This window comes from Silurus aristotelis (genome assembly GCF_946808225.1).
Source record: "Silurus aristotelis genome assembly, chromosome: 3".
Lineage (NCBI taxonomy): Eukaryota > Metazoa > Chordata > Actinopteri > Siluriformes > Siluridae > Silurus > Silurus aristotelis.
The window spans coordinates 24615823-24637173 of record NC_139576.1 but is presented as its reverse complement, the minus strand read 5'-3'; the positions used below and the strand labels follow the sequence as shown (position 1 = coordinate 24637173).

At 37.4% G+C, this 21351-nt stretch overlaps 1 protein-coding gene across 6 annotated transcripts; it reads left to right on the top strand.

Moving 5' to 3' along the window:
* Window positions 1-1653: 1653 nt before the first annotated feature.
* On the top strand, window positions 1654-20731 carry slc12a8 (solute carrier family 12 member 8). 6 transcript variants are annotated; one of them, XM_083537543.1, is made up of 14 exons: window positions 1654-1767; window positions 2571-2685; window positions 5215-5361; window positions 5562-5753; window positions 5834-6065; window positions 12170-12283; window positions 12632-12719; window positions 13944-14031; window positions 14627-14773; window positions 15953-16592; window positions 16678-16769; window positions 16885-17002; window positions 19488-19548; window positions 19760-20731. In XM_083537543.1, the coding sequence occupies exons 2-14, from the start codon at window positions 2644-2646 to the stop codon at window positions 19929-19931; spliced, it is 2133 nt and encodes a 710-aa protein (XP_083393669.1). In that variant the 5' UTR covers window positions 1654-1767; window positions 2571-2643; the 3' UTR covers window positions 19932-20731. The 6 variants fall into 6 exon arrangements, with proteins under 6 accessions (XP_083393669.1, XP_083393664.1, XP_083393667.1 ...); XM_083537538.1 differs by having other exon boundaries at window positions 1762-2036; XM_083537541.1 differs by lacking the exon at window positions 1654-1767 and adding an exon at window positions 2050-2126.
* Window positions 20732-21351: the final 620 nt, after the last annotated feature.

Sequence of the window (21351 nt, the reverse complement as noted above, 5' to 3'; positions counted from 1 at the left end):
CCCTCATGTTAAATTAAATTAGAACTTTATTTACCTTCATATAATTTGTTTTATTTTCTGTTAATGCTACAGGCAGTAACATTAGTATATTATATATATATATATATATATATATATATATATATATATATATATATATATATATATATATATATATATATATAAAATATAATTTTTTTTTCTCTTTCCCCCTTTTGTTTTTTTTTTACATTGGAATTATAGGAGCATCAATATTTATACTGTTTTTTCTTTAAATAGATTTACACAATTAACTGTTCTTCAGCAGTGATGGCGTTTGAATCGCTTCGTGATATTATCAAGTTGATGCAGGATGCGTGTTCATTTTATTATTTTTTTTAAATACACTGGTTATTTTTTTTTTTCTTTTATATGTATGCATTTTATTTTAGGCAATTTATTTCCATAATACCCATTTATTTTATGCAATATGATGTATAGAACCTGGAGGGAACCTTTTTTTTTTTTCCCCCTTGATTGCATCGTTTGTGTATGTCGTTTAAAATACAACTGAAGAATTCAGCAGTGTTTCCATTTTGTTTTTGCATTTGTCTCCCTCTTTACCCCATTTCTTGGGTAATTACGTTTCACAATTGGGCTTCTCTTTAATGTATTGTTTGCGCTGAAGCTACAGTAAATTCCAGTTCTGGTTGCCATATGTCAATAGACTTGAGTCAACAGAGTCTTTCCTTTTGTCAACATACCTGGCTGAATACCAATGATATCCGCTTATAATGTAAGTTTTTAATGACTAGACACTGTGTTTAGTCATTTAATGGATGATTTCTGCTTCCTCAGACCTTTTTTATAAAGTTATTTTACAGGATAATGCCTGTCCATCTTCCACGTAAATAATATAATTAAATAGTTAGATTTTTCTGTTAGAAAAACTGTTTGTGCTAAATTGATTTCGGGGATATTTTATGTACGCTTACTGAGCACTTTTATACCAACACCTATACACCTACATACATATTCATACAATAATAGCCATCAGAATAAGAAAATTGTGATCATAACAATAAGAGACATAATGGTGCCAGATGGACTGCTTTTGAGTATTCCTGTAACTGCTGTTTGGGATTTTGATGTCCAAAAGTCTCTAGGGTTCTACTCTAGTACAGTACAGAGAAAGAAAGATTTAGTGAACCATAGTTTTGTGGCTGAAAATGCATTTTTTTGGCCAGACTGTTTGATAGGTTCAATTTGACAATGGCTACATGGCTTTTCTGTGGTGAGGAGAAAAGCATCTCAGAATGCTCAACCTGATGAACCTTAAGGATTGTGAATATACCACTTAGTGCCAAGCTGGTGTGATACAACTTCTATTTCCTAATTATTGATATCCATCAAGGATATCCAAACCTTGGGAATACTATGTACCCTTTCCCAAATCTATGCATATCGTATTATCTCTGAAGTCGAACAGTCTTTGGGATTAATTTTCCTTCAAATTCCCAGCCTGAGAGTTGACCTTTTTTAAACAGTGTCCTTTTTTTTAAATCCAGAAAATGTGGTCGCAATTTTAATGATACACAAGATGTCAATGGAAAAGTAACTGTCTTCATGAAGGCACTTTCTTTTAACAGTGTAACCTGTCAGTTTCCACAGCACAGTGCTTGAATTCTTCTACAAACAAGAATCTGTTTGTACTTTTCCCCCCACACAAAAATATTTCCTAATATAGTAATCATAGTTGTTTATGGTTCTGATTGTTCATCTTTGGTTTCATATGAATGTTCCACAAAGGTAAGAAGTGTAGGTGTTTCATGCTGGGCTTGTGAGCACACCTGCAGCACTGCCTAAACTCCAACATTTGTTTAATGACGTGCCACTATTGCACACGTAGCATTGAGAGATTTTTGGAGAGAAAGCCATGCTGATACTATCGACAATAAACGGCGTTTGGATCCAAAATTAGGATTTATTATTATTTTTGAACATATGGAATAGTTCAGTATATATCATTCATTGATGCATATCCGGAAGTATGGATTAACGCCTTAAATACAGGAGGTGTAAGTATGAAAACGCTAGCAAATGGTGTACATTTCATGAAGGACAAACTGAATATATGTTTAAGTTCGAAGTGAGTGGGTCTTAGAGAGGTAAACTTAATGACTTGTGGAGCGAAAAATTATATTTATTAGTGTTCATGTAACTTTTCCTACTTCTTACGCAATCTTCGCCTATAGTATACATGCGTACCCACTTGCACACCTGTTGCATCCGGGACCAGTAGGTAAACTATAAATAATCTCTGGTCAATATATACCTAGGTTAAGTTTCTAGTAAAGTTTTAATGAGAATGACAAATTGTTATGAACGTTTAAGGAAACCACAGAAAACAGGTGTACTTTAATACAGGATTTGGAATGAATGATGGTTAATGGTTAGAGAAGACCAACCAAACATTGTAGGAAAGCTTGCATGCAGTCACGTGCTCGATTCCCCTTATAACACAATACATTGAAAATGCTGAGATGTTTTCTTGGCAGGTTTGAGCTTTTTTTCATAAGGGGTTTGAGAAACATTTTCTTGTTTGCTTGCAGCTGGTAAAGTGCCCAGGACTAGTGAGATTTTTTCTCATGAAGACAATGCTACACTCTTGAAACAGCAGGAAACATGAGCTCACACGTTCAGGAGTTATTTCATGAAAATGCCCAGGTATAGTATTTAATGATTATTTCCTCACTTTCTTTCTTATTTATTTATAAAATTTGCATGTACACCATTTAGCAGACATCCTTATCCAGATATCTCTATGCTAGTTCAGTTGTTCAGGGTTTAAGAATCCTCTAAATCCCTGTTAGAAGGAACTAAGGGAGGCACAGGAAGAAAAGAAAACACACAAGTCAATGTATTTATAAATAAATGTATGTGAATGCTTAGTGAATTGTTTGGTAAAGAGGAAGGTGTTTTAGTCTTTGTTTGAAGACAGCCAGTGACTCAGGTGTTCAGGCAGCTAGAACATTTATTAATGTTCCTTAAAAAAAAAAAAACGAACAAAAGACACCCGAGCCAAATGTCTAAAACAGGCAGGCAATTCAATACGTTATGCTTTGGGTAGTTGTCTTGTGTCACTAACTATCAGAAATAAAGGTGAAAAAACTACTTTCTGCTGCTACCAACCATATTATTCTACTATTAATATGTATATTTGACCTTGGATTTTCAGTCTAATTATCAAGTCAAGTCAAGTCAAGTTTATTTGTATAGCGCTTTTCACAACAGACATTGTCTCAAAGCAGCTTTACAGAAAACAACAGTGAAGGTGAATGGTGTGCGTTTGTCCCTGATGAGCAGCCGTGGCGACAGTGGCAAGGAAAAACTCCCTTAGATGATATGAGGAAGAAACCTTGAGAGGAACCAGACTCAAAGGGGAACCCATCCTCATATGGGTGACATCAAAAGTTTGGTCATAAATCTTTCAACAATACAGAACAATTTGTGATCATCATAGATCCAGCATCAGCTTCTCCATGCCAGGGCCTTTAAACACTCGGCATCTACTTCTCCATGATCATCCATAGGTCCATAATCTTCACGAGGTGGGACGTGACTGGAGCTGGCCAAACCTCAGGAAGCCTCGGGATGGGGAGAGAAAGAGAAGCAGTGGAGAGGAATTAGCGTAGCTGCTGTTCATGATATTAACAGCACAAGTTGATAATGTGCATGTGATCAGATGTTCTGGAGCACAAGGTTGTGATGTGATGTGTGTGATGTGTGTTATGTGTAGGCTTTGCTAAAAAGATATGTTTTTAATCTACACTTAAACTGGGAGAGTGTATCTGAACCCCGAACACTGTCAGGAAGACTATTCCAGAGTTTAGGAGCTAAATGTGAAAATGCTCTACCACCTTTAGTGGACTTTGCTATTCTAGGAACTACTAGAAGCCCAGAGTTTTGAGATCTCAGGGAGCGTGACGGATTGTAGCGTGTTAAGAGACTGGATAGATACATGGGAGCCAAACCATTTAGTGCTTTATAAGTGAGTAGCAGTAGTTTGTAGTCTATTCGAAACTTAATAGGAAGCCAATGTAGGGACGATAAGATTGGGGTTATATGATCGTATTTTCTTGACCTAGTAAGAACTCTTGCTGCGGCATTCTGAACTAACTGAAGCTTGTTTATTAATGATGCAGGACATCCACCTAGTAATGCATTACAGTAGTCTATTCTAGAGGTCATAAACGCATGGACGAGCTTCTCTGCATCAGATATAGATAACATATTTCTTAGCTTAGAAATATTTCTAAGGTGAAAGAAGGCTGTTTTTGTAACTTGATTGATGTGATTTTTAAAAGATAAGTTGCTGTCTAAAATAACTCCCAGGTCTTTTACCGTTGAACTAGTAGTTACAGAACAACCGTCTAAATGCAGGCTGAGATGCTGGAGCTTCTGTGTACTATTTTTTGGGCCGATGAGCAAAATCTCCGTTTTATCAGGATTTAATAGCAGAAAGTTATGGGTCATCCAATCTCTTATTTCTTCAACACACTCAGTTATGCGAGCTAATTGAGCTGTATCGCCTGGTTTGGATGAAATATATAGCTGGGTATCATCAGCATAACAATGGAAGCTAATTCCATGCCTTCTAATAATATTTCCTAATGGAAGCATGTATATTGTAAAAAGCAGGGGTCCCAGAACTGACCCTTGTGGCACGCCATAATTTACTAGCATTATCCTGGATAGCTCTCCATTTAAATCTACGAAATGGTAACGATTGGACAGGTAGGATTTAAACCAGCTTAATGCCTGTCCCTGAATACCGATGTAATTCTGTAAGCGATCGAGGAGAAGATCATGATCTATAGTGTCGAACGCAGCACTAAGATCTAGTAAAACTAATAGGGAGATGTAGCCTTGGTCTGAAGCTAAAAACAGGTCGTTAGTGATTTTAACTAGAGCAGTTTCTGTGCTATGATGGGGCCTAAAACCTGACTGAAACTCTTCAAAGATATTGTTCTCCTGCAAGTGGTTACATAACTGGGCAGCGACAATCTTTTCTAAAATCTTAGACATAAATGGGAGATTTGAAATTGGTCTGTAATTATGTCCCATTTATAGGTATGCTATATTCATGCTTCCAAGTAAAGCACACAAAATGCTACAAAAGATATCCACTTGAAGGTATTATCACCAAGCGACATGTAAAAACTTTTCTTTCTTTCTTTTTGTATGCCCATGCAGGATTCTCATATGAACGCTCAGCCATGGTGGAAGGTAAAGCTGTTTGTGTGGGAGCCTGTTCTGTTCGGAACTTGGGATGGTGTCTTCACCACGTGTATGATCAACATTTTCGGAGTAGTGCTTTTTCTACGCACTGGATGGCTTGTTGTGAGTGACATGAGAGCTGTTTATCTACTATAGATACGCAATGTATTTGGCAAATTCGCTTTCACTGGGAACCATTTGTTAGGTCTTGGGTGTCAGGTTTATTATTTCAGATTGAGTATGGGTGATTTTGGACCCGTAAGTTTGACTCTTAAGTTGAAGCAGACTGTCAAACTAAAACCAGTCTAAACTTTTTGTTTCAGGGTAACACTGGGGTGCTGCTGGGCATGCTCCTTGTGTCACTGGTTGTGCTGGTTGCTCTGGTGACAGTTATGTCAGGTATCGGAGTGTGCGAGCAATGTACTGTTGGCAATGGAGGTGTATATGCAATGATCTCCATGGTTCTCGGAGGTCGAGTCGGAGGCACTGTAGGACTCCTTTATGTGTTTGGGCAGGTGAGAAGATCTTGGTTGCACATGTGTGAGAAAACATAGCAGGATTTTTTAACACATGGTGATTGTTTTGTTTTTTTTAGTGTGTGGCCGGATCCATGTACATCACTGGCTTTGCGGAGTCCATAGCCGAAGTGCTGACTGTGCAGAGTGTGTGGGCTGTTCGAGGGATCTCTGTGGCTGTCCTCCTGGCCCTGCTCGGGATTAACCTTGCTGGAGTAAAGTGGATTGTCCGGCTGCAGCTTGTCCTTTTGGCCATCCTTGCTGTATCAACTATGGATTTTGTCATTGGAACCTTCAGCCATTTGAATCCTGGTACGTGAGTAGTGTAAACACATAATAAAGCACTACAGACACTTGGTTAAATTGAGAACTCTTTGCACAAGCACTGTTCTAAAGAAAAGGTGGTATCTTCCTATAAAGTTACTCGGATCTCCATGGCCAGTTATTTAATGCTCTCTACTTCTAAAATGTTGTGACTGATAGTTTTATCTGCTAAAAGCCAGAACCATCCAGTAGTAAAATTAAAAACTTCTACTATATTACATTTAGCTTTTTTACCTTTGGAATTTTAAATACTCTGAACTCTGTTGCCTTTCATGCAGTTGTACAGTAGATGTCAGTATGGAGTTACTATTTCATTACTTTTACTTGCATCACATTTGAAAATACACTGTATCTTGAACTCATTTGGCAGCTTGATGGCTTTTAGTTGTCTGGGCTGTTAAAGTAAGAGCTCTGTAAAGACTATATCATTAGTTTGACAAGAACTAGATTTGTTTATGTAATATGTATGTAAAACGTGTACTACTCTTGTACTCTTGAGACCACATTAATTAGACATAAACAAAGCATTTAATGTGAGAATATTGGAATTACTGGAAAGTACTTTGGATAATTAAAAAATGTGTAGTCAGTTGTTAAATAGTTTACCGGATATAAGCATTAATGTGTTAAGATTTCTTTTCTCTCTAAAGTGTAAACTAGTCTTATGCACACTTCAGACAGCTGAGGTTACTTATAGAGCTCTGCTCTGTGTGCAAACATCCAACTTCATTTATTATTGCAGGCAGGACTAAAAATATGGGAAGGGGTCCCTCAGTGGTTAAGACATTGGACTTTTGATCGATAGACCGTGAGTTCAAATTCAAGCACCACCAAGTTGCCAATGTTGGGCCTTCAACCTTCAGCTGCTTAGTGTATAAAAAGGATAATTGTATTTGCTGTAGATAAGGGTGTCTTTTAGGTAAATGTTCTTCTTTTTTTTTCTTTTTTTTTCTTTTTTTTTTTTTTTTTTTTTTAAGATTTTTGGTATATATTTTGGAAGTTGTTTACTAATGGATAATGTAGCTAACAGAAAAGGCACCTCAAACTCCAACCTATAATATATTATAGTGGCCACGCATATGAATTCAGCATCATTCATTTTTTTAGGAGGATTCAGTTATTAATCTGTTTAAGGCTTTCTTTTATTCTTATTTTATTGCCTTTGAGTTTGTTCTTGAACTAGTTTGTTATTCGGTACTTTATGTATCTTAAATCATTTAACAGACTCGCATTTGTTGCCTCGCGTAGTCCTTGACTGTTGTAAAAACAGGACGGTACAGGCTCTTCCTTAAAATAATAATAATCTAAAAAAAAAAATAATAATAATGGTAATCTTGGGTCATTTCTGAACTAAAGGAGTATTTGTAATTAATTTAGAATGTTTATAAAATTTTTAAATAGACTAAATTGAAACTATTTAATTGGCAAGTAAAATTTTAGGAGCCCCAATCTGACCCAGATCCTTCTCCTTTTCTTGCTCTTTAAGCTTCCCCTTGCACTGTATCTACTTGTGATGTTTACACTTTATGAGAAATTTAACAGACCCTAGTGTTTTGTCTTTTATAAACACCTGCTTCACCCCTTGCTCATTCCTTGAATGTTATAAAACACAAGGCTTACAGCCTCTTCTTTAAAATAATAATTTCAACATAAAGCTCCTTTAACCCAACTGTTGTTTATCTTAAAGCTGAAGGCCATTCCATATCATTTTACATCCTTGCCTGACTATTTAGTGAGGGGTGTTAGAAATGCTTTACCAGCATCACAGAGCCACCAGTTAGTTTTGGTTTTTTTTCTTCAATTTGTCACCCATCTGTATGTGAGTTTTGAACTCAGAAGTTGGCTTGGTGCATATTTTTTTTTACACTGATGCTACAACCTTAAACGCTCTTGGCTTGCCCTGTTACCTTTCCAATGTTCCCTACTGCTGTATTTGTCTGTATTTCCATCCCATTAAATTGCAGAGACTACCATGATCTCCCAGCATTTATTTCAGAGGCTATACTGACCGTACCATATTTTAGGTTTTGGCTTATGAACCACATAAAACACTGTGTTCAGAAATTGCATTAGGGTATAACCAAGTTTAATTTGCAGCCATTCACTTGGAGGTTTTAGGTTGAATCCTGGATGAAAAAAAACTCTGTACTTATACAAAACAAAACAAAGAGTTCTTCAGGGTTCTTAGGCGACATCAGGTTACTATCTGTTTTAAATTTCATATCATCTTCCCATGCTCGTGGTTTTCCTCCCACCTTGCAAACTTATGCCGGTGTGTGGACTGGCAAAGATGTGTTGCCTTTATGTGTGCTTAAGTATGTGCATGGTGCCCAGAGTATATTCTCACCATACTCATGGTATTCTTACCATATACACATATATATTGTGTGTGTGTGTGTGTGTGTGTGTGTGTGTGTGTGTGTGTGTGTGTGTGTGTGTGTGTGTGCACTCGGGTAGGGGTTTTGACAGTTAAATTGACTTGAAAGGGGACAATGCGTCCTACGTGATGTTTACCCAGAAGTCTTGTGCAGGAAGGGCCTAAGCTCTAAAGGATGAGGCCAGTATGTACTTTTACACTGACTCTTCAGGAAGTCCATCCCAGCTGTTCCTGTTCTCTTGATTACTAACTTCCTGCCCAGAATGGAGAAAAGACTTCCATAAATATGACTTGGTTCCCCTCTATAGAACACTCTCTTCTTTTCTCTCTCTGTGGGTTGAGCTGCAGTAAAAGCTGAGCAGGAGGATTGAAAAAAAAAGAAAAGAAAAACTACGGAAGCTGAATTTAAAGCAGTGCTGAAATTTTCTGAATTTGAAACGTCCTCTTCATGGCTACTGTTGCTGCTGTTGCCCCTTGTGCACGTGTCCCACTCTTCTGGTTAACTCTTTCAGCAGCTGGGCCTGAGACCAGGACATACTTTTGGTTGGTATAGGGAATACATTTTTCCTGGTTTCTACAGATTTTTTCAATTAGGCTGTATGCTAGTGGCGTGAGCTCACTGCTGGCAGGACGCCAGTTTGTTCTGTGGCCCACGCCGGGCGCCACATGGGCCGGCCTACCTGCCAGTGTCAGGAAAAGGGAGTTGCATGTGTGTTTACAATTCGATAACCATTTTAATCAGACAGTCAAGGCCAATACAGACTAAGAGAGACACAGAGACTAAGCAGCTTTTTAACAGTTACTTGACCTGTTATAAAAATCTGATCTCTCACTGGGACACCATAAAACCATAGAAATTAGTGTTTAGTCTGTAAACCGTTCCATGACCTTACCAAGTCTCTTCGTACCACTGAATCTATTACTTGCACTGATTAATTTACCGTCACACTTATGTTGAATACTCCTTATAGCTGGAAAAGATATGATGTGGTGTCCTCCTGAGATTTTCTCTCAATTTCTTTTTCATTGCTTTGAGTACACTTCTAGAGGCCAGTTTGAGGGGAAAATATTATCCTCCTTATTTTGCTTCATTTGATCTTCATAAGGGATTATAAAAATGATTTTGCTTGTATTTAGTTTTTTTTTTTTTTTGAAAGCTTCAATACTTCTATTTAGTATTTACCCCCTTAAACTAAATTTGAAATTGAAGCAGAAGTCCAGTGGACAATTTTGTCTTGGGGGGAAATGTTTATGAGATTGGGTATATTAACACGTATTATGACTCATAACCATTCCTTCTCAGTTTCAGTGATTTATTCAGCTTTGGCCAGCGTTATATTTTCTGCTCTTCGGTATGCAGAATGTGCTCCTGCAATGAAACGTGCACGACTTTTGCAACGCCCCAGTTTGGACAGGAAACGACTATGTGCTCATGGTTTTAGGTTTAGGGTGTTAACCGGGCTCACCCACATATTTGGCCTGGGACAAAAGAACAGACAGGAAGGAGATCTGAGCTATTTGCTTAAAGACCCCCAAATAATCACTTCCTGGTCTACAGCTTCTGATGAGAAGGGCTCAGACTATAAATAGCTGTATGCAGTTTGACTTAAGTGAAGGTTTCACTGACGGCTCTATCAATTTAGTGTGCTGCTTTTGATTTGTGTGTGTGCATGTGTGTAAGAGAATATTCCTGTGTCTGTTTGTGTGGGGCTGGACTCTGTTGTTTTGGCATGTGGGCGTGTGCGTTTGTGGGAATATCCATAAACAAAATGTCATGGCCACCAAGCTGCGTCAGTACATACTTGATCCCTGTCAGTAAAATAATTTACACTGTATGATTTAAGAAAGTAAGCTTGATATGCATTTAGCATCAAAAATATGTTCAATATTCAGGCATTATATTAAACTGCTTTTTAAATTTGCACCAATATTAATGTAAATAACATTTGCCAGCAATTTGTATGCATGACCTGAATGATAAACTAGAAAAGTGTATTGTAACAGTATGATATTAAAAATACAGATTTAATATTAGTTGTGTACAATGTTGAATGTAATATGAATCGAAGTATATTCCTTAGCCTTTAAAGGCCACCTTATGAGTTTATACTTTATATTCTTTCATATCTTTCATATTGATATGGTTTGTCCATTTCATACTGAAATTGTATGGAACTTCATAATGTTTTGCAGGATGCATGGTAAAATATGATGAATAAAGGAGGTTACTCTAGCGCCTCCTCCTAGAGAAAAAATCTGAAAATCTTTTCCTGGTTACAAAACAAAACAGATGGTTAGCTTATACACTTATTTCAAATATATTTATTTATTTTCTTTCAATTTTCTATTGTTCCTCAGCAACTGCAAGGAAAAAATTATGAAATAGTGGGGGGAAAAAATTTAAATAAAAATCAGATGTGTATTGTAGAAAAACTGGACCCAATAATGCATGCACGATATTTTCATATTTATTATAGGAAATACTGCAGAATTACCACAGCCATTAGATGGTTCTTTTAACTATCTCCTACTTTTCTTTTCTTAAATCTATTCTCTTTTGCTCTGGTGCTTGCTCTGTCCTAAGAGCTGTGCCTTGGAAGGCTAGGAACAGGCAGGGCTTCTGAAAGGGTGGTGACTTCCTTTTTGAAAAACATGTCATTAATCCAAGAGAACACATTCTTTCCCATCACAAGATAACCGAGAGGGAAATGGTCCATTGCTCTTTCATGGCCAAGTGCTACAAATTTCTCGCATTTATTTTGGGTGCATAGACTACAGGTGAAGATACTTACATTCTATATGGGTGCAAATAAGAGCCTTAGACTTCTGAATTGAATTGTGCTCCATTCAGCAATTACAGGTTCAAGTGATTTTTGTGAAAAAGTAACATTCCTGGCCCACCACTGTAATCTGTAATGCACTTATAGTCTGTAATGGGTGCATATACAGTAAGCCTCATCTGCACATCCCAACACTGAGTTCCCAGAACGCAGTTTATGCAAATGTGACAAATTCTAGTGCCTGTTTGTGGCTTGTTAGCATGTAAACACACCCAAAACTCAGTCCAACATTTACCCAGTCCAACATTTACCCAGTCGTCCACTATGAGGGTCTTTTGAATGCTGCTTTTGCACACATTTTGGTCTAAAGCCTATGTCCTCCCCCTGACACTTGCATTAAGTCCTGGTGAGGTCAGACACACACACACACACACACACACACACACACACACACACACACACACATGCTCAGAGCCTTGCCCATGCTGACAGAAGAGTTCAGCTCCAGCTGGTTTTACATGTTTCACATGACAGAATAAAATATGTACTATAGGTTTTATAGGGTTCTAAGGAATGCATGTTTATTTTTAGTATCTCATTCACATCATGTTCCCAATAAAACACCTTGCCATCTGTTACACAAAGAATATTTCTTATTAAGAAAAATCATTGTAAACTGCCTATGTGGGAAATCAAGTGCAGGCTTTTGGTGTTGTCATGCCCTGGTGTTAATAGCTAATGGCTAAGTTCCAGTCAAGAGTTTTAGCTCATGAGGGCATGCCTTTTAAACATCATCACCATTGTTAAGCATGTTTTGTACAGCGTTTTAAGCTTTTCTCATGGATCACTCAGTAATGTTTACGCATGTAATTACTGAATATATTTGTAATGTTTGTTCAGTGCTGACAATGTTCTGGCCTGATTTGTACTTTCAGAGCATGGATTTGTCGGTTATTCGGAAGAGCTTTTATGGACGAACATTCTGCCGGAATACACAGCTGGAGAAACTTTCTTTACTGTGTTTGGGGTCTTCTTTCCTGCTGCAACAGGTGATAATCTTTTAAGACAAATATAAAACGTGCAAAAAGGATCATTGTGCACACTTCAGGACTTTTTCCTCCACCAACCTTCTGAGCCTTTATTTATAATTTGAAAATGTGGTAAAGCTTTAACAAAGTAAAATAATCATTTATGGTGCTTTAAAAGACAGATATTTTCAGGTTTCTCCGTTATGAAAGAGAAAAAATAGCGGCTGGTAGGAAAATGACTGTGCAACTAACTTATTTTGAGAGTAAACGTTGTAGATAATCAAAATAAACACTGAAGTGGAATGTAAAGATTATTATTTGACTAAGGTTTTTTTTCTCAGCCCTGCATTTTCTGTGTATTGTGTATAGGTGTGATGGCAGGGTTCAACATGAGTTCAGATCTTCATAAGCCTGAACACAACATACCTGTGGGGACCCTGGCAGCTGTCTTCACCTCGTATGCGATTCAATATTTGCAGAGCCCTCATTTACTTATATCAGCCATAATATTAAAAAACGCTTGCTAATATAGTGAAGGTCCCTCTTGTAAACCATAAAAAAGCGTCTCTGCTCCATAGGATCTAGTGCTGTGGTATCTGGCACTAAGATATTAGCAGTTGATCCTTTAAGTCCTGGAAATAGCGAGGTGGGGCCTTCATGCACTGGGCTTGTTTGTCCAGCACATCCAACAGATGCATGATCAGATTAAGATGAATTTGGAGTCAACACCATTAACTCATTATGTTCCTCAAACGATTCCTAAACAGTTTTTGGAATACATTTGCCAGGATAGGGGTTTGCTTGACGTACACCAACGTAGGTGGTACTGTCAAGGTAACATCCACAAGAATGCATAGCAGAACATTGCCCAAAGCATCATACTGCTTCTGCTGGCTCACCATATTCCAATAGTGCATACTGGTGCCATCTTTTCCACAGGTAAATGACCCAGCTGTCCACTTGATATAAAAGAAAACGTGATTCATCAGACCAGGTCACCTTCTTCTGTTCCTCCATAGTCCAGTTCTAATGCTCACTCCCTCATTATTGGTACCTTTAGGGGTAGAAAGGGGTTGGTATGTGCATTCTGACCAGTCTGCAGCTTCAAAGCCCCATATGCAACTAGCTACAATGTCCTTTCTATAATTCCACCTTCCTATCCTAGCCAGCATTAGTCTTTTTTTTTTTTTTTTTTTTTTTAAGCAGTATGTGTTACATTAGCTATTCAATGGGATCAAACCAAACAGAGAAGCCTTTTACTCCATCTCCGAACCATGAGAGCCAGTGATCCCATCACTGGTTTGCCAGTTGCTCTTTCTTGGACTTTTGGTAGGTAGCCACTGCATACCAGGGAAAACAAGACTCGTCATTTTGGAAATACCTTGACCAAATCTTATATAGCCATCATTATTGCCATTCTTATCTTGGTTACAAAACATCCACTTTAAGAATTAATTGTTGAGATATAAAGAGAAAATCAGTGTTATTTAACTCACTTTTCAATGTTCTTAATGTTATGGCTGATTGGTGAATATGATTTTGAGTGTAAATTATATTTCTTGTTGTACTTACTAAATAACTAAATTACAGTGTATAGAGTATTACTAGTCTGTATCACGGACTATTTTAGTGGTTATTCATTAAGCACACACTTTTTGATTACAGTAGAATTCTTTTGCAGGTGGTTCCTGTACCTTGTTTTTGTATTCTTGCTTGGAGCCATCTGTACCAGAGATGCTCTGCGTTATGATTTCTTAATAGCAGAAAAGGTAATATTTCTGATACTACCGTGTTCTAAGAAGATTCAACTTTTTTTATAGTGTCACTCCACAGCATTACAACTTAAATACTCATAGAATTAATGCAGATAATTAAAGAAACGAGAGTAGTTTATTTTAGTGCCTGCACGTGCACCAAATTTATTTCGACTTGCTTATAAGATATAGTATGTAAAGAAGCAGTGGAATACACACATACATTCACAATCACATGTATAAATAGTAGCACGGTAACTTGAAAGGGTTCATGCTGCATGTGCATTCCATGAAAACAAATGTTAGGCGAGTAATAGTTGGGAAAAGCTGGGGTGTGATCCTCACAGGCCTCACACTCAATGGCAGATTCAACAGCTGCTCAGTGGGGGAATTGCACTTGGGTGAACACCCTTCACAATTTTCCCATGTATCTGTAACTGTCTGTAAAGTGATTCCTCATAGACATTTTTTTTGTACAAGTTAGTCATTTACTTCTTTTTATTTAACTTTGATTGCACAGTGAAAGCTGTTTTTGTTTTTGTAGAGTACAGTTGGGCTGCACATGTTCTCCACACTGTTCTTTTTCCCCCTGTGTTTGATACATTCCCAGGTCTCCTTGGTGGGCTTCCTGTTCCTGTTGGGCCTTTATGTGTCCTCCCTGGCCTCTTGCATGGGTGGCCTGTATGCAGCACCCAGGGTATTGCAGTGCATCGCCCAAGAAAGAGTTATCCCAGCTCTGTCTTTTCTGGGGCAAGGGGTGTGTATGCAAATCGGAAGCTAAACATATGAGCTCATTGCTAAAAGCTATATCCAGAGTTCTGTGAAGCTGTTTTGTGAAAATGCTCTTCATTTAACGTTATATAAATGAAAGTGAACTGAGGAACTAGAGTGATGGCTCATGTATACTGCATGCTGTTTCTGTTAATACACCCTCATAGCCTTTGCATTAATTTACTAATTTATGGTTTTTGTAACCTGATAAATATTTTTAATAGACTTTTTTTTTAATGAAAGTGCTTCAGTCTGTTATGCTTTGTGTTAAACACTACTATAATAACTGCATACATTTGCTTGGTATTGTAAATGCTTCAATATTTTCCAAGCCTTGTACTGAATTGAATCTTAATTTCTGCTGTTTTGTGTAGGGCAGAACAGATAGTACTCACAGAAAGGAGGAGCCCCTAAATATAGAGTAATTGAGTCTGAAAAAAAGGAAAAAACTGAAGGACCAGCATGCCATGGCTTTTGAAAACATATTACATGCCCATTTCCCTTGCCCTAACTCTGTCTGGGTCTTCTGTATGGACCTAACGCAGGCCTGAGACATCTTGCCTCGAATCAAAGCCCTAGAACAAACGCAGGAAGTAAAACCAGGGCCAGCCCAGGTTGGCCTGGCTCTTTGCCATGCACTACCAGGAGTGGTATGAATCCCAGAGTAGGGGAGGGGAGGGGGGAGAGAAAGAGAAAGAGAGAGAGAGAGAGAGAGAGAGAGAGAGAGAGAGAGAGAGAGAGAGAGAGAGAGAGAGAGAGAGGGTGGAAAATGTGTGGCTTTATGTGGGACCATTTGTATCGGAGTTCAGGCAAGATGTTTTCTCTGGGTTGTTATAGTTGGATGTTTCTACTCTGTTATTATGCAACATGCAGAGTCTTAGAGAATGAAAACTGAGAGAGGGTGGAATGTGATGTTTAGATTATTTGTATAGACTTAAAATATTTCACACTTTATGCTTAAAATGCTCACATGTGCTTAGGGGTTTTGTTTGCAGTGAAAAGGTTATTTGATACAAACACTAGAAAAACTACCTGTCACTCAAAATAAAACCATAATTGACTGTTGCGCTGTTTTTTGTTTTTTATCCGTAAATGTTTATAATCAGTATATGCACCAATCATTCTATGCACTGTGTCAATTTTCCATCTACTTTCTTTCTAACAGAAGGGTCCCAATAAAACTCCAGTAGCAGCCATCTGTCTAACCAGCTTAATCTCCATGGCCTTCATCTTCATTGGTCAGGTCAACGTTCTGGCTCCTATAGTTACTATCAACTTCATGCTGACATATAGTGTCATCGACTACTCCTATTTTAGTGTGGCCATGAGCTACAAGCTACAAGTTAAGGAAAGAAGGCCTCTTTATGAAAAACCCTGCTCTAGAAAACCACTAGTAACAAGTAATCACCCATGTTATGGAAGCAGTGGTGCTCTGAGCAAGCCCAGCAATGGCACACTGCTGGAGTTCACTAAAGACATGGACCAGATATTTACATTGCCTAGTGCAGACAGCACAGAGGAAGAGAAAGCCTCCAATCATGGAGCCAAGGTCTGGGGCAGGAAGGCAAAAGTTCCTGCTAAAGAAACACTGAGCAGTAGCTTTCGGCTTGACTTAAACAGCAACGGCCCATCAGAGAAGGAAAAGGATGAGAAAACGTTTGAACAAAACATTGGCGCAGATGATGAGACCAGCAGTCAGGCAGGCCTTATCGAGTCTGAGCCAAGAGAGAAGTGGAAACTGTCTTTGCCTCCTCAAAGTCCTATTGAACTCAACCAGATATCAGAGGAGACATCGGACACAAACGGTTAGTTATGCTCTGTTCACAAATTAACACACAATGTTTATATGGTGGTCTAGTATTACATTTATTGAGGCAGTTTTCTTTATAGACACAAAACCAAAGCTGGAGGGATCAGATATTCGACCAATCCCGAATTCATGTTATGCCAAGTTCTGCAATCACTGGGTTTCGTTAATTGGTGTAAGTATAAAGCCAAGCATGAAAAATATTTAAGTAAATTCAATTTGCTATCACCAACTATGAAATATGTCATTAAAAACCAATCAATTAGTTAACAGTGGGTTTAATCCTCTAGGCACTGTGCTCCATTCTGATCATGTTTGTCATCCAGTGGGTGTATGCTTTGGTGAATATCAGTTTTGCCCTCCTCCTTTACCTCTACATCGGAAACACAAGCCCAGGATTGCCAACAGGTAAATATATTGATTACTTGATTGCATGAATCAGCAAATGGCCCAATTTGCAAAACGATTTCCTAACAGTTAGTTAACAATGATTTGTTTGTGTGAATATTTAGCATTTTTACATGAATGGAAATATTTCAGTGTATGTATTTTTGTTTCTTACCAACAAAAATAGATGATCTTGTCTGTTATTTGGTGACTGATTGCATTTGGTTCTGGGCAAAGCGCAACATGTTTTGCAGCTGTTGGGTGGGATATTTGGAATAGTTCAATTTCTGCAACTGTGTGATATATAATCTCTTAAAAATGCCATGCCGTATCAGGAGATTGCCTGTCCGTGTAACTGTTTTTGCTTCAAAATTAATACATTTTTAACTCTGCCTATTTGTACTACGTATTGCGCAGGTAACATTTTCTTTAAATATCCAAGCCAACATGTTTTTAACAATATAACTTAAAGTTGGTTCTACATAGAGTAGTATGCTTTCAGGCAGCTTTTTCCTCCAATAGTGCAAAAATATGTATATATTTCGAATTAGGAAGTAACACACACAGACACACACAGTCTCCTCTGAAAGTACTGGAAAGGAAATGCCTATTTTTCTCTGCCAACCCAACGAAGGGGGGAAAAAAGTGCAAGGTTTTAGACTGTCCAGTTCAATCACCAAACTTTAAAATATTTGACATAACTTTCATTTTCTGAAGAGGAAATTGAATTGAGTCTAACCACCCATAAAAAAGAATTTCTGACAAAAACAAATGGTTCTGCAACCAAATGTATTTAGTTTTTTTTTTTTATTTAAGTTGTTTAGCACATCTAGATGTAAATATCAGGAAATGAATGCTCACACATGGACACATGGGAAGTGGAGGTCCTGAGGATGCTGCAGAGTCCCTGACATTGAGGATATGTTTTGGTATAATAAAAATGTATTTAAACACGTTTGTGATCGTGAAGCTTTCAGCTGAAGTCTGCTTGGTCCAGTGAATTTACAACCTCAATTCCAAAAAAAGTTGGGACACTGTGTAAAATGTAAATAAAAAGACTGCAATAATTTTTACATTTTAAAAACAATTATATGAGTCACAGAGGAATATAGAAAACATATCAAATGTATAAAGTGAGGAAATTTACCAAAGAGGCAAAGTCTCTTGGAAGTAAAGATGTGCAGAGGCAGACCTTGACTAGTCTACATATTGTGGAACAATTTTAGAATAATGTTTCTTAACATAAAATTGTGAAGAATTGGAATATATCATCTTTCTTCTCTCATTTATGTGAACATGGGACAAGGGCAAAAATCAATATTGGATGTCTGATCTTTGGGCTCTCAGGCAGCACTGCTTTTAAAAAAGAAGCCATTATATGTGAACATTGTCCAGAAATGCTGCCATTTACTCTGGGCCAAAGCTTATTTAAAAACGAACTGAAACATAGATGCCTGGTCCTCTGGATTAAAGAGGAGGGGGACCATACGGCTTGTTATAGCAAGTTATAGTTGCTGATTGTGTGCCCCCTCATTAGATGCTATGGGCCCCATTAGTTATGGTCTGGCACCGGCTCTGAGAAGACGGGATGCTACACAGTGATAAGCATGGCCCTCTCCCAACTTTTTTGAGGTCTGACATAGCTATTAAATTAAAAATGACATTATGGCATTTGGTTTTTATTTACATTTTACACACTGTCCCAACTTTTTGAATATTGGGGTTGTACATAAGCAACCATAATGGTTGTCAGAAAAGAGAGTTCAGATTTTCAGTCCCACTGAAGTAAAATTAAAGGAGCCCTAGCACATTGCATGTATTCTGCAATGTAAATTATTGAACCACATCTGGATACACTGTCTGTTTTGTATGCCATTTTGACAAGATAAATGTTTCACTTCTTTGGGTATGCGTCCTCATTATGAAAAAAACACAAGACTCAAACTGTGTGCATTACAAGTTGGTAACAAGTGCAGGAATCAGGAAAGTTCTGATTGTTAAAACAGTGGCACTTTTGTCCAGTCTGATGAGATGAAGAGAAAATATGCCAATTGAGAGTAATTTATTGCAGTAGTGAAATATTAGCATTTGGAACGAACACAAAATAACAGCAACACACTGATTTCAGGAAAAAAAACACCTCAGTTATATTTTGGTATGACAAAGTTAAAACAATTAAAAGAAATTCTGAAAAGAAGAGGTTTATTTGTAGTTCTATACGGGAATACACATAATACATATAATCTTACACTCATTTAACCTTCATGTTATTAAGAGGAAGGAGAAAAGCAGAGTATTTAGATAATAACCCAGACCTTTGAAATATTTATGGATTTAAATATATAACGTTAAACTTTTGTATCATATTTACACAATTTCAAAGAATGAAATATGACGGTATATTTTTGTGCATAAATTACGTTGACACTGAATAAGGTTGACAGTAAATTTTATGTTTTTGCTTTTTTTTAAATGTACATTTAACATTTTGTTCTCTTGCTAACAGGTACAGCAGCACGTTTCAGCTTTTTCCGCTGGATAAAGAGTTCTCTGAGTAGCCTGGGCAGGTACGGGATGATCTTTTTTTTTCTTCTTAGCTCTTAAAGTGCTTTCTTTTGATTGATGACTTTGTCCTTTGGCTAGGCTGAAGAGATTTCCTGTACTAAATTTGGTAAATGAGAGTAGAGAAATCCTTTGACACTGGAACAGACTAATACTTGGTTAATGCACTGTACTTAACGTGATGCCACTGATAATAGAAACATCTTTCTGATTTAGGCCAAACCAAGTGCTTCAAGACCAGATTGTGGTGACACCATCTTTGTCAACAGTTGACATGGAAACCAGACAGCTGACAGAAGAAAATACAGACTTCGCCCTCCGAGACCGCTACCACCACTGGTCCGTCATTACCACCACAGAAGAGATGGTTCATCCACAACTCCACTAACCAGCCTCATCCTACTTACTTCAGCTTGGCTCTGATGTTAAAATGAAAAGGAGTGCTGAAGCAGTCATTATACACAAATAAATCTCAAAAGCTGATCTTAGATTGGCACTTTTCCTCCGAAGTGTCTTCATAACTACTAATTTGACTAAAGTTCCTTGAGAGGAGTCTGAAATAGATGATAGTTGCAGCAGATGTTAATGAGATTAAATGAATTTTATTAATTTAATTTCAGTCATTTTTATCCTGGTAATAATGTAGAACCTATTCAGGGAAAACTGGGTATGAGGTGAGAATAAACCCTGGCTGGGAAGCCTCTTACAATGACATTCATGCACTTATTTAAACCAACCTTGAGAAAATCCACATAGGCATAAGAAGGACTTGTGGAGGTTCATGCAGACCTTACCCATGCTCAGGATTGAACTAAAGCTGTGAAGCATGCTATTTCTTTCAGTACCAGTACCACATTTTCAAGGTGTGCAATAGAACTATAATATCCACATTATTGTTACAGTATGTGAAATATTTTATGGGCTATATGTTACTGTGTATATAAATGGGTCTTAAAACAGTGATTGTACAGTATAGACGGTAAAGATAAAAAAAATATATTGCTCAACTCTCTCTCGCTGGTGAACTGGTGTGTGGGTATATTTATATCTTGCTGATTCACCACTGTCAGCTTGTATGTTAAATTATATTTTTTTATAATGTGTTAATCAAGAAAGAATGTATAACCAAATGAGAAACTATATGACAAGTGTAAAAAAGAAAATTCAAATACAAGCAAACTCCATTTATTTGGTTGCGCTCTTGACTATCCCGTTTATGCAACCTGACCTTTCAAAGAAGACTAGTGCAGGTTTTTCATCAGTAGTTTTCATAAAGGTCATATAAAGTATAATGGTAATAATTTGATGTATTTACAAGTATTATTTGCTAATTGAATCACATACATTATCTCTAAAATCAAGCTTATTGTTTTTAATGAAGCTTTTTGAATCATATGGTACTTAACATGCTGTAAGCACTGGAATCCCTAGACTCAAAGATTGTCCATTCAGATGTGTGTATCACAACAAAAATAAAGTACAGTAAAACCGTTTTGTACGAGCAAATAATAGTACGAGCAAACGAAGATACGAGCGACCTTACTCGCAAAATTGTAGCCTATTTTGCGAGCCAATTTCGAAGGCAGTTAGTGTTATATTTTTATTTCACTAGAAATCCTGAAAAATGTCTCAAGAAAATCAGTGATGGTGCTGGGAAAAATAAATTAAATAGAATTACAATTGAAACCAAGAAGGAAATAGTTGAAAAGTACGAGGTAAAAAGTAATTTGTGGTGTATTCGTTTTTTAAAATAGGCTACAAATACTTTTAAGTGCAGAAATAAGCAATCGAATGAGGTCTCGGAACGG

Coding starts and splice junctions, on each gene's coding strand:
- slc12a8 (XM_083537543.1), top strand. CDS start 2,644: ATGAGCTCACACGTTCAGGAGTTATTTCATGAAAATGCCCAG. Junction 14,774..15,952: donor TGTCTTTTCTGGGGCAAGGG/GTGTGTATGCAA, acceptor TCTTTCTAACAG/AAGGGTCCCAATAAAACTCC. Junction 17,003..19,487: donor AAGCCCAGGATTGCCAACAG/GTAAATATATTG, acceptor TCTTGCTAACAG/GTACAGCAGCACGTTTCAGC.